This window comes from Lissotriton vulgaris, chromosome 1_1, assembly GCF_964263255.1.
Source record: "Lissotriton vulgaris chromosome 1_1, aLisVul1.2, whole genome shotgun sequence".
Classification (NCBI taxonomy): Eukaryota; Metazoa; Chordata; class Amphibia; order Caudata; family Salamandridae; genus Lissotriton; species Lissotriton vulgaris.
This window is the reverse complement of record NC_141685.1, coordinates 1,062,687,870-1,062,700,563: the sequence shown is the minus strand read 5'-3', so window position 1 is coordinate 1,062,700,563 and position 12,694 is coordinate 1,062,687,870. Positions and strand designations below refer to the sequence as shown.

The window sequence follows — 12,694 nt, the reverse complement described above, 5'->3', positions numbered from 1 at the left end:
CCGCCCTTCCAAAGACACCAGGCGTGTCACCCACACTCCATCCTCAAAGAGACAGGAGCCGGGGAAGTCCAGCTCCACGGGACATTCCCTAAAAGACCAGAGCAGAGTAAATGCACCCCTCCTTCACAGAGAAACAGCATTCCATCACCGAAAACAAAAGAGCATGTGCTTTTCATCCCCCACCATTAGAGAGAAAGGAACCATGACCGTCCATTTACCCAAGAGAGGCAGAGCTTGGGCCCTGTGTCTAAAAAGAGTCATTGGCCCGGGCAGGCCTCGTGCTCCGGTGCCTCCCCTGCCTCCTTTGCTGAAGAGCACATCGGCGGCTTGTCCTGTCACAGCCTGGACTCACTTTGTCAATGCCCAGTCTCACGGAGCAGGGGCAGTCAGACTCCTTTCAAGTTTTTAACCAGGGCGCTTAGGCAGAGAGGTGCAAGACTCCCATGGGCGGTCCTCCAGCAGGCTGCCACAGCCCCCCCCCCCCCACAGATTCAGATCTTGGGCCCATACAGACTTTGATTCTTAACAGGTCGATTAAAAGCAGCTGGGTAAAAAGGAAACCTGTTATTAAAACCAAAGAATATTTCATTTTTTGTTGCACTCCATCTAAAAGCTCAATGTTGTAAGTAATGTGCCTCTCTCTTTTATATTCCAGGTTGAACAGTGGCAACAGGTACTCCCTGCCTTATAACCTCTGCACCTCACTGGACTGGGAGGGCACCCCATTGTGGAGGTTTCCGGATCTGTCTAATACCCAATCTTTGCTGAATGCCTCTCAAACACTCCATTGACCAAATGAAAGACTCCTGAGCAGCAAAGGTTAGCGGTGGACGTCCACGTCTTGCAGGTGTGGCGCCCGCCAGCCACCAGACAGCGGATTAACATCAACAGTGGGATGCAGCACCCAGTATTTAAAGGATATCTAAAGTTTTAAGCGCTACGCAAACAACTACAGACAATACAAGTGCCCCTTGCCGTCCAGCAACACCTTGCAGTCACGTGGAGTTGGGTACATTTGTGGTTGGCTGGGGCAACCACTACCTCAGGGACAGCAAGAGTCCCAGAAACACCCACCCTCGCCTCCCTAGGGCGCCTTGCAGCCACGCTGAGTTGGACAACAGTGCATTGAACCCCTGCTACCCAACAGTGTGCTTCAGTCAAGGCTGGGTGGTGCACACTCTATCTTAGAGATACCAGAACCTTCAAAGAACAGTCTCGAGTTTGTGGTCATGTAGAGTTTGAGAGCCGGCCGTGTTTGTGTCCTTGGAGCCAATTAACCACAACAGTGAATTTTGCCTACAAGGGGTTCTTACCTTGCCAAAGTTTCTTTGTGCCATCACAATGTTGGTATAATTGGTCCTCAGAACAAAGGAAACTTGTGGGCACTGGGAAGTGTTTCTTTTTTTTGTTCTGATTGGTGGAATTAAACTTGGAAGATGAGTTTGGGAAAGCTACCCACTCTTAAGAGCCTGGTGTCTGGTACCCATCCGAAGCGGCGCCAGAAGCATGACCTGACTCTGGACATGATTGGCCCACCATTGGGCGACTTCCGGCATACTATGCACGTGGGCCGTGGGGGGGAGGTTTTTGGAGACACCTCCTTCCTCAGCGAGCATGGCGGACACCAAGCTGAGTCGCCAAGCAAAGGCGGCTTCTTTGCCCGGACGCTGCGTCACGTACGGAGGTCACCGCTGCGGGGCCGGGGCGGGAGCATCAAGAGCGAGACGGCAGCCACAACCTACCCACCACCCCCCGTCTCGCCCATCATCAAGAATGCTGTCTCGCTGCCGCAGCTGAACGAAATTGCAAATGGCTGTTCAGAGAGGTTCACGTACAAGAGTGCCCCAGTCAACAGAACATCTGAAAAAATGCACCCTTACGGTGAGTTCTGTCCGATGTTGTGTAGAAAGGGTGTGTGCCCCAAGGAAATACACATATAACAAAATGCAGAAATGCAAAATGGTGCACGGTACAGACTGGTTGCGGGTGAATAGGCTCTGTTGGCCTTAGAACATCATCTCAGCCTAATTCTTAGGATCATTTCAAGTTTGCCTTAGCATCATTTAATTTGTTGTTGGGGAAAGGTGGCACGTGCTGTTTCATTTGTGGCAGTTTAAAGAAGTCATATTCTAAGTGAATTCAGTTTGGGAGGACAGGACTTTATGGTGATGGCTGTACGTGCATCACTGAATTGCTAACAAGCATTTGCAATACAATAGGTCTTACATTTACGAGAGCTTTAGCTATTGGCATTGTAAATGACAATGCCTTTTATTTATGTGTTGTTTTTAAAACAGATAAATAAAAGATATTGGGCCAGATGTAGGAGAGAAAATACCGGTCGGTATTTAGGATTTAGGATTTGGCATGTAGGGGCCATCATTTTACCAATCGGTAAATTTACCGATTCGGTAAATCCACAAGTCCGGAATTGGGGTGCTAGAGGGTGTCAAAGTGACACCCCCTGCACCCTTGCCGGATTCAGTATTTACCGATTTGGTAAATACTGAATCGGTATTACCCATTGATTCCTATGGGCTTCATGGCCCCTAGGAATCAATGGGCAATACCGATTCGGTATTTACCGAATCGGTAAATACCGAATCCTACCGATTCGGTAATTCTTAAATTCGAATTACCTACATCTCCCCCCTTCATATTTACCAACTCTTAAATACCGAATCGGTAAAATTCGGTATTTAAGAGTCGGTAAATATGAATTACCTACATCTGGCCCATTGTCATTTACAATGCCAATAGCTTAAACTCTCGCAAATGCGAGACCTATTGTATTGCAAATGCCAGCACCTCTGCTATAAACATTTTTTATAAAGCATTAGAAGAGTGCATGTCCTGCCTGTAGAAACAGGCAGGACAAAGCTATTTGAGAAAATAGTGCTCAGAGGCTGTAATTAAAGCCTACCAAGTAACAACAGACCTAACCGGGTGTCGCCATGGGAGGTTACAAAATGAGACAAGGCAGTACTAAGGAGGGACTACTAAGCCTTTTGACCAATGAACAACCACAGTTTACAGTGGCCCATGACACAAGCCAATAGGAAATATGGGCGGAGGTTGGGCGGAGCTTCAAGGCCCTACCTGATAACAGCATGCTCGACCTAAAAATGTTAATGAAAAAAAAAGCTGGATAACTTCATTCATGTATACACTATAAGCAAGATATGCAAGAAATTAACAACACATATTTGCGGGTCAAAATTCCCCTCACAAGCGGGCTTGCGCTTTTTTGTTTCTGTAGATTCCGACTGACAAAAGGGACCTAGGGTCAAGCTGCAGGTGCCGTTGCTGCGCTCACACCCTGTGGCCCACAAAGTGTGCATATCACAGCGATGTGTTCCTGCCCATCGCCCTAATATGCTTTGGCTCCCAAGTGCCACCTGGGTATAGTTAAAGGGCCCTATTTATGTCAGCAGTCTGGGTCCCTATTTCAGGTTACCCATGGGAGTGGCATTGACATATATGGTCCTTAAAGGAGCCTTATGGGTCGATGCACTGAATTGCCTTTTTACCCTTAAGTTAGGGCTTGAATTATATTTACATGCTGCCCTCTTCATGAAAGATTTTCTGACATTTTCTGTCAGGTTTACATCACAAAAGTGACGCAAACCAGCCCAAAATATTGGTTTGGAATTTCTTTCCTAATGTAAAAAGTTGCCTGAAAGTAACACAAAACCTGCTTTGCATTACTTTGCACCAAGGGGATGTTTCATGGTTGGTACATGGGTGTTCCCATGCAAACACCCATGGTTTATGAGCCGAAGCCATATCTGCTAACAATATTAGAAAAACAAAACATAACACATCTGTAAGGCAGTTATTAAAAAGAGAAGTTGTTTTATTTCTCCAAATGTTTCCGACTTTACATGTCTGCTGAATTGTAGAGCACACATACAAGGTAAGCAGATTTTTAAAGTTTGTCTAGGCATAATATTTTGAACTCAAAGGCTGCTCTTCCAGTACAAAACCTATTATAGATATGATGTAGACACCTTTCCACCATGATGCAAAGGTGTGTGAGTGGCGCTAGGCAGCTTGATTGTGTGCCAGTGCAAGGAGGAAAGGGGGACAGTGCCATATAATTATAGATATAGCACTGTCCTCTTCTATCCCTCGCTCATATTCAGCTGCTGAACTGCGTCGCATGAGTGTTCAGTAAATTTTCCCTTTCATGTCATATAATGGAATAGCAGAAGTGCTATAAGGCATAATGTAAGTAAGAAAGCGGTGCTATCATTCTGTGGACTCTTTACATCCCTGGGTCCTGGTGAAATGCACCTGCTGCCCTATTGATAGCTTTTCACCTGGTTTTTCCAGGGCAGTGCACTACATGGGCCTGCAAGACTGGATGAACATTTCTGTTCAATGTCAGCATTGTATTTTGTCTCGACCAGTCCAGCAGTAAGCAGGACAACCATACTGGAACAAGACGTGGGGCAAGCACCTATCCTAGTGCTTTCTTTTGGATATTAAATACAATGAGGTCTGCATCTGCCACGCACCGCGCTGTGCCACAAGTCCACATTTTGCACTGCAGGTACCTGTGGTACAAAAATCCAGATGATGTACCTGCAGCACATTTCACCCATGCGCAGATTTATCTTATGAATCTGCATTCCGCGATGCACAAAATCAATTTTTCATTCCACATCTGCATTAGTGCTAATGGGAAAATATCTATGAAGCTTTTGCCCAGGTTTCTAGGCCGATCTATTTATTAAACAAAGCAGTGTATTCTGGGAATTGTAGTCTCTGATTCACATGCAACACGTCTTAGCAATGGTTCATAAAGTGAAGGTCCATGACTTGGTACATGCTGTTCGGTGTAATGGAGCGAACTGATAACTCTGATAATGGCTATAGGCTCCCAGTTACTGAATTATAGTGCTACAAATGCTGCTGCATTCCAAAGAGGTCATGAATTAAATGGGCCTGCAGGGTGCAGTTTATTGTTACCGACTGGGGACCACTCCAACAAGCACTGGCAAACCCAACATGTAATGCTTTAATGTGCTAACACATGCACCAATGTGCACAGAGTAGCTGTCCTTTTTTCTGTGTAACTTGCTGCAGGCATCACAAGCTTGGGGAATAAAAAACATTACACAGACATATAAGGTACAGGAAAAGGCTGGTTGGCCACGTAGGAGGCCCAAATCTCTGCATGCCTCTCTTTGCATGCCTTACTTAGCACATTAGAGCCAGATCTAGTTGCTTTGCCAATGCTTCTTTTCGTCAGCGAGGTGCCCAAAGTACAACAGGTATGCCAAATGCTGTTCTCATGCTCTTTGTGTCATAGTTCAAAAACTGTACCTCAGCAATAAGACAAAAAATGCTGAACCCAGGTTGGGGCTGCTTGTGTACCAGTTCAGATCGGATTTCACTTAGCAGCTTTGGTGGGCAGTTAGTTCATATTGGAGCAGGTGGCACAGTAAGCAAACAAAATGATACACTTGAATGCGGCCCAGAATATTTAACAGTGGCTGAGATTAATTAAAGCATTCTACTCATCTCCTTTTTGAGGTCTTAAACTTGTCAGGACCTTTTGATTTCACTAAAGTTATCTGCATAATATACTTGCGGCGCTTTATCCATTGTCATGTTGCTGGGTCACCCATTACAGGAACGGCACGCAGCAGTGGGTCGGCCACGGCCCACTTCATCCACTAGCTAACCTCACCGAGAGTTACAGGATTTTGCTCTTTCACTAAAAATTACATCCAGGAATAAATTAGTGCCCTTCAGTCTAAGGGACTATTATTGGCAATGCTGCCAACCATATATATTTTGTCTATTTGCCAAAGCTTTTTCAATATTGACAAGCACCTGGTAGCTTCCCCAATAATAATGTTTCACAAAAAACATGGCAAAACAAGCTTGGACAAAACCATAAGGCTGGAAGCCCACTCTAGAACTGTTGGTTTTGCCAACGCTTGTTTTGTCAATAGTTGTAACAGAGGCCATTGCAGTTGTCCCTGTCATGATGACTGCTGTTGCTGTTGTCTCGCCAATGGTAGCAACTGTGTTTGCTGCAGTAATCCCTGATGTGGTCACTCTGCTGTCACGTTCACTACTGTTGCAGCATCTGTGGCTGATGCTGTTGTACTAACGATTGTTTCTATTGCAGTCTCTGCACAGATGTGGTTGCTCCTTCAGTCTCACTTGTGGTTACAGCTGTGATTGCTGCTGTGTTTCTTGCTATTACAGATGATACTGAACCTGCAATGGCGCCAACTGTGTCTTTGCTGTGGCTACAGCTGTGGTAGTTGCTATTGTGCACGGGCGTAGATGCGGTTACTACTCTGGTCCCTGCTGTGGTTGCCGCTATGGTGGAAGCTGGTATCACTGCTGTGGTCCCTGCTGTACTTACAACTATTGTTGCAACAATTATTGCTGCTGTGGTGCTGGCTGTGGTGAAATATACTGTAGCGAATGCGGTGACCCCTGTTGCTGCTGTTGTTGTTTCTAATGTGGTAGAGGCTATTGCTGCTGCAGTCACAGCTGTCGTGTATGTTGTTTTACTTGCTGAGGATGCATTTGTAGTCATTGCTGTAGTCCATGCCATAGTTGCAGTTATGTTTGCTGCTGCTTTCTGTATTGTGGTGACTGCTGCCATTGCTGGAGTTTTCCATGTTGTGGTGGCTATTGTGGTCCCTGCTGTAGTTGAAGCTATGGCCACTGCTCTGGTCCCTACAGTGATGGTAGCTATGGTTACTTCAGTCGAGCCCGTTGTAATTATAGCTGTGGCGCTGTAGTATCTGCTGCAAATACTGCTCCACTTGTGGCTATTATTGAAACTGTTTTATGCAGGTTGTTGTGGGAGCTTGTTATAACAGTTGTTGTGGCAGGTGTTGCATTAGCTATGGTTGATGCTGTGGTCTATGCTTTTATGACTGCTGTTGTTTCTTGCCCCTGTTACTGTTACTATTGTGGTCACTGATGCTGTTATTTCAGTTGTTGTTCATGTCATGGTGGTAGTTGTGGTTACTTATTTCACTCTGCTATGGTCACTGCAGATTTGGTCACTCCTGTCATGGCAGCTTCAATTGTTGATGCTGCCCTGGTAGTAGTTGTAGCTGTTTTTGTCTTTGCTTTGGTGAAAGCTGTTGTGCCTGCTGTGGTAGCAGCTGTGTTCTTTGCCTTGTTATCAGTTGTGTTTACTACTGTTTTCCTTGTCATGGTGGCAAAAGAGGTTGCCTCTGTGGTCAGTGGCGTAACATTAGCCCCTACAGCCCCCATGGTTTGGGGTGGGGTACCCCCTCCATGTACTTTGTAGGGGGTCCTCACTTTTCCTTACACCGCTGTCTGTGGTTCCTGTGACACAGCAGGTGGTGTTGCTCCTGAGGGGCCTGCTCTTGCTGCTGCTATCACTGCACTGCTGTGAGACCACCACTATTGTCACTACTTTTGTCCCTGCAGTGATGGCAGCTGGAGTCTTTGCTGTGGTCGCAGCTCTAGTGGAAGTTGCTGTCGCTGCTGTGCTTGAAAGCAGTGTGGCACATGTTGCAGCTGTTGTGTTTGCTGTGGCCTAAGCTGTTGTGTCTGCCTTCTTATGACCTGACCTCTGGTAGGCATCTTGAGCTGTGAACAGCTTCAATGAGAAAACAGACAAGCATTGGCTGGCCATGGAGACTAAAGCTTCCCTCACCCAGTGGAAGTCATGTTTCCAAGGAAAGGCCCAGGACTAAACGGACATTGGAAATACCAAACCTTTCTCCACTTCAAGTGCTCTGACCTCCTTTGAGGGTCTTATGATTGCGCCTTCATCCATCCACTCACCCGGCACCCGGCAGTCCTTCCTTCTCTCTGTTCTGCCTTTCGTTGCCCTTCATTTGTGTCTGTATATGCGTTTGTATGACTGAACGTGCTTCTTTCTATAGGTTGTTTGCATTAGTGTGTTGATAATGGGTGTGTCCATCTGTGTATATCGGGCTGTGTATATATTTGGGTGCTTTTGAGCACGTATGCATACATGTCTGTTGGCCCCTTTTATCACTGTTGGTCTTTGAGCAAAGATACTTGGATATCTGTTGGCCTATGTTGTATGTGTGTGCCTGTGTGTATCTTCCTCTCCGTGAACCGGTCCATGTATGTGCAATTGTGTTGCATGTGACTGCATGTATTTAGGGTGCTACGTGATAGTGTGTATATGTGTACCACTGTCTTGTCCTGAATGATTTGGTATGAGTGTGTGGACCGTCAGCATGTCTGTTGGTCTGTGTATAGGGTTGCCTTTAAGTGTGCATATTTCACGCATGGGTGCTCGTCTGTGCGAATGTGTGTGCAGGTGTTTTATCACATTTGTATGCTCGTAAAACAAGGTTCAAGGTGAGTTGTTCTGACTTCCTCACCAGTTGCCCCCGTCGCCCATCAGACGTTATCTTGTAAAACTTCACACTTCCACGCCACTTTGTTACTTTACAGGTCAGATTTGAAACATATAATTCACACAAAGATACAAATGTGCTGATATGTAGGATCTAGGCGTGACTGTGTGCGCGTCTCTCGGCGCATGCGCTGTAGAAAAGCTAATGTCGTTTCTTTTTAAGCTTTAACACCCCCCCCTCATCACCCTCCGAAACACCACTGAAGGAAACACAAGCAAACCCATGGACTTTGGCATGGATACACTTTACCCATCTGCGAATAAGAAAACAGCAAACAATGACACAAGCGCCGCTCAGAACAGTTTGACCTGTCCCCGAGAAGCGCGTGTACTCTTCGAACCAGAGGACAGACAGGTTGTGAGGCGGAAGGCCGCAGGGGCTGTGTGAATGCACAACACATTTTCCTAAGGAGAACAGGCCAGGGGCAAAACACGGTTAACACGTTTTTCATGACTCTCAAGATTCCCAGGTCTGTTCACGCGTAGCTCATCCAGTCCAGGACTTTGCTTTGCATTTTGTAACAGGTAGTCATCCGTAGCCCATTATAAAATCAAGACTAAAAGTTTCGAAATGCGTAGTAAAATAAATATGGACTGGGTGAGCTGCATCCAGCACCCGCCTCGGGAAGCTTGAGAGCCCTGTTTCAGGGCTGGCCTTTCAGCTACTTTGTCTCGCCAGACATTTTTTTAGTTTTTTAAAGAAATTATACATAGTATAGAGGGGCTTTTGATCAGAATGCTTCATCCATTGGTTTGTTAAATTGTCATTCACACTTTGCTTCCTCCTACCGCGGCGGACAGCACGCGACAGTGGATCAGCCCACTCTATCTACTGGTTCCTTTCTCTTTGAGTGACTGCACAAAGCCAGTGCACATTGTTCACATACTTTTCAGTGATAAACCTGATTCTAAGTGGGCTTTTTCAATTTTAACTTTAAAAAGCGACAGTTTTATCCTGCACTTTGGGGCCCCAGTTAAATCGTGATTTATTGTCTGTTTCTTTTTGGAAGTTATAACGTGTTTACGTGACATTGTGACATATCTTGCTGTAATTTTAGTGCTTGATTAGCTCGTTATTAATTCCCCACCCCCCAAATAATGATAATATATTATAATAAAATGCATGGCACAACTGAAAGGCAACTATAAAAATAATAACTAGTAAAACGGACACATCAGTAAATGTCTTTTAAATGTAAAAAATGTAATGCAAGCATAAGGTGCCTTGTTTAGATAGTCACATGTTTTCTTTTTTCTTTTTGTGGCACATTATTCCAATAAACAAAAAATAAAAAAAATGCACTAGCTTGCCAAGTCCAGAGTATAAGGCTTTGCCAATGCTTGTTTCAAAAGGGGGCCTGTGACAGACTGAGTCTAGTGACAGTTTTCAGAAGGCTGTTTTAAGCCTGGACCCCATGTGGATTTCTTGTTATCAAGAATAGATAGGCAAGATTTGTTAAACCTGCAGTAGTGTCTTGCGAGTTAGCAATGTCAGGACCCTTTTGGTTCCTGATGGACTCCGTAGAGCTGTGACATAAGTGTTAGATTGGAGTGCAATGAAGGCGAATTTAGACTGTTGAGTTTGAAGTTTACACACAGCAGAGTAACGGCGTGTTACAAAAAGCTCCGTGTGTGTCATAGTGATTGGCAAGTACGGAGGACTCTACACATGCTAAACCTAAGGACTGTGCAACACCTACTACCCATTTTCTCGTCCCCAAACTCAATGCTTATTTTCAAGCAATTCAAATTTGCTTATTCTAGAAAATGTTACTTTTACAAATTGTAAATGCAACAATTGAAATATATTCCATAGTAGTCTTTTTAAAAAAAATAATACATATATTGGCATTTTTATGTTGTGACAACAATAGTCAAGGCACTAGTATGGGACAGTACCTATATCAGCACCCAGGACAACAGTAATTAAAAAAATGTAACATGGGATTATAAAACAATATGGAGAAGCACGTGGTGTATATGCAGACAAACAATCATAGCTCTCAAACAAGAGAGGAAGGTAGGTCAATACATTCACCAGGGTGATGCAATCTGCACAGAAATAGTCAAAACAATGTACAGAATTAACAACCAAAAACATACATAAACAATCTGGGAGTCCAGAGGCGGCAATAGTGTGATCCATCTACAAACAAGAAGGAAAGGCACATTGGGTAAACTCCAGGGGTAGCTATGTGGAGCTGTGTATGAGTAAGTGCTCTCTGCCCTGTCTACCATCAGGGCAACCAGTGGCAGAACCCCTATCACATGCAGGGGTAGCCGGATTGAGCTCACACTAGCCTTAACAAATCATTTTACATTTGTCACAAGATATGATTTAAAAATATATATATATTTTACATATATGTATATGTGTGTATATATATGTATATATATATTTCAATACAAAGACGGCGCAGCACACTTCTTGGTGGTTTTTAAAGTAGATTTATTTCATATTTCAAATCGCGAGCAAAACTCCAATGCGTTTCGAACCGTAGTCCTTGTTCACGGCAGTGTTCTGGTAGAACACTGCCGTGAACAAGAACTAACAGTTCGAAACGCGTAGGAGTTTTGCTCGTGATTTGAAATATGAATTAAATCTACTTTAAAAACCACCACGAAGTGTGCCTGCGCCGTCTTTGTATTGAAATACTTATGAGACACTGTCCTGGTCGCAACGAGGGAACCGACTGAAAGAGCTCCCTCTGTGACGGGACAAAGTGAGTGAAAATAGTGAGGCTGCTGAGTTCATTAAAGAGCTCAACGTGAACAATCTTAACCTAGAGTTCACTAGCAGCATCAGCGCAACCTCCATTGTCTTTCTGGATGTTGAGATTTTTGTCAACAATGGAAATTTAGAAACAAGGCTTTACCGCAAGCCAACACCAGGAAACACTATCCTGCATGCGACCAGCCATCACCGCACTTGATACGCAGCATCCCGTATGGGGAGATGCTCCGTATCAGGAGAATTTGCAGTAGTGATGGAGAATGCAGATTGGCACAGTTGGAATGCAAAGCAAGGTTCATTAATAGAGGGTATCAAACTGGAATCATAGACAGGGCAATGAACAGAGCCAACTTCCAAGATAGGATGCAACTGTTGGCCCCTGTTGTTCCAAGTGAAAACAATCCAAAACTTGCAGCAGCAAGTGAGACACGAATCATCTTCAGTAACCAACATCAGGTTTTTCACAAGATTGTGAAACGCAACTGGTCACTCATAACCAGCGATCCGGTTGATGGTAAATTGGTTACTCGAACACCTAGCATCACATATAAAAAAGCGAGATCCATGAAGGATAGTCTTGTTTCTAGCATCCCTGAAGTTCGAACTAAGGGCCCGTGGCTAAACAGCAGCAGGGGCTTTCTGAAATGCTCAACCTGCAAGGCTTGCAGGAATGGTGTGAGCAAAACAGAATACATGACTCCGTTTAACATGAATCCTGTTAAGATCAAACAAAAGTTGACCTGCAGGACAGTGTACGCCGTATACGTGTTGGAGTGTCCCTGTGGTCTGCGCTACGTGGGAAGTACCAGACCACAGGTGTACAAACGGATCCTGCAACATCTAAGGGCCATCACCAATGCGGATGCGGCGTACCCCGTAGCACGTCACTTTGAGGAGTGTCATGGTAAGAATGCCACTGAGTTGAGATATTATGTCATCGATACAATACCTCCTCAGAGGAGGAGAGGTGATCGTGAATCCCAACTGCACAAGTTAGAAACACAACATATCATAATGCTTGATGCCAAGATGCCAAATGGTCTTAATGCAAGCGAGGATTGTTATACTTACTTATAACAACAAATAGAATTAGCTTCTAACTGAAACTATGAATTTAAATATGAGTACTGATATAAATATATTGAATCGCTGTTTTCCACATTTGAGTATATTGCTTGAAAATTTTACTGTCACTTGTTTAACATTTTATCACCTGTAGCACTTATTCTTCCTTTGCCATTATTTATATAATATGACTTGCACAGCAGTATTTTGCACATTTACATTGATTGGCCCACTTGGGCTTCATTCAATTAGTTTCCCAATTAGATGGAAGGAAATATGATTAAGCATCCATGTTGTTTATTCCAATGAAACTGGCTTAGTGGTCTATTTTAGTACACTTTTAGCCGTTTTTTACAACATAATTTTATGGATGACTTTTAGGTTTTCAGCAATGAATTGGAGCATTATACTTTTAAATATATTTATATATTTATGTGTTTTATAATTATTCTTAATTGCTGATACCATTGTATTTGTATTAATGTGCAAAA

At 44.2% G+C, this 12,694-nt stretch overlaps 1 protein-coding gene across 2 annotated transcripts in view; it reads left to right on the top strand.

The window, feature by feature from the left end:
- The window catches only part of CDC42EP1 (CDC42 effector protein 1), a 96,182-nt gene that overhangs the window by 11,394 nt on the left and 72,094 nt on the right, over positions 1 to 12,694 (top strand). For both annotated transcript variants that reach the window (XM_086963063.1, XM_086963058.1), the window contains exon 2: positions 656 to 1,881. In XM_086963063.1, the coding sequence (XP_086819189.1) occupies positions 1,437 to 1,881 (445 nt within the window). In that variant the 5' untranslated portion in view covers positions 656 to 1,436. The remainder of the gene's footprint in view (positions 1 to 655; positions 1,882 to 12,694) is intronic.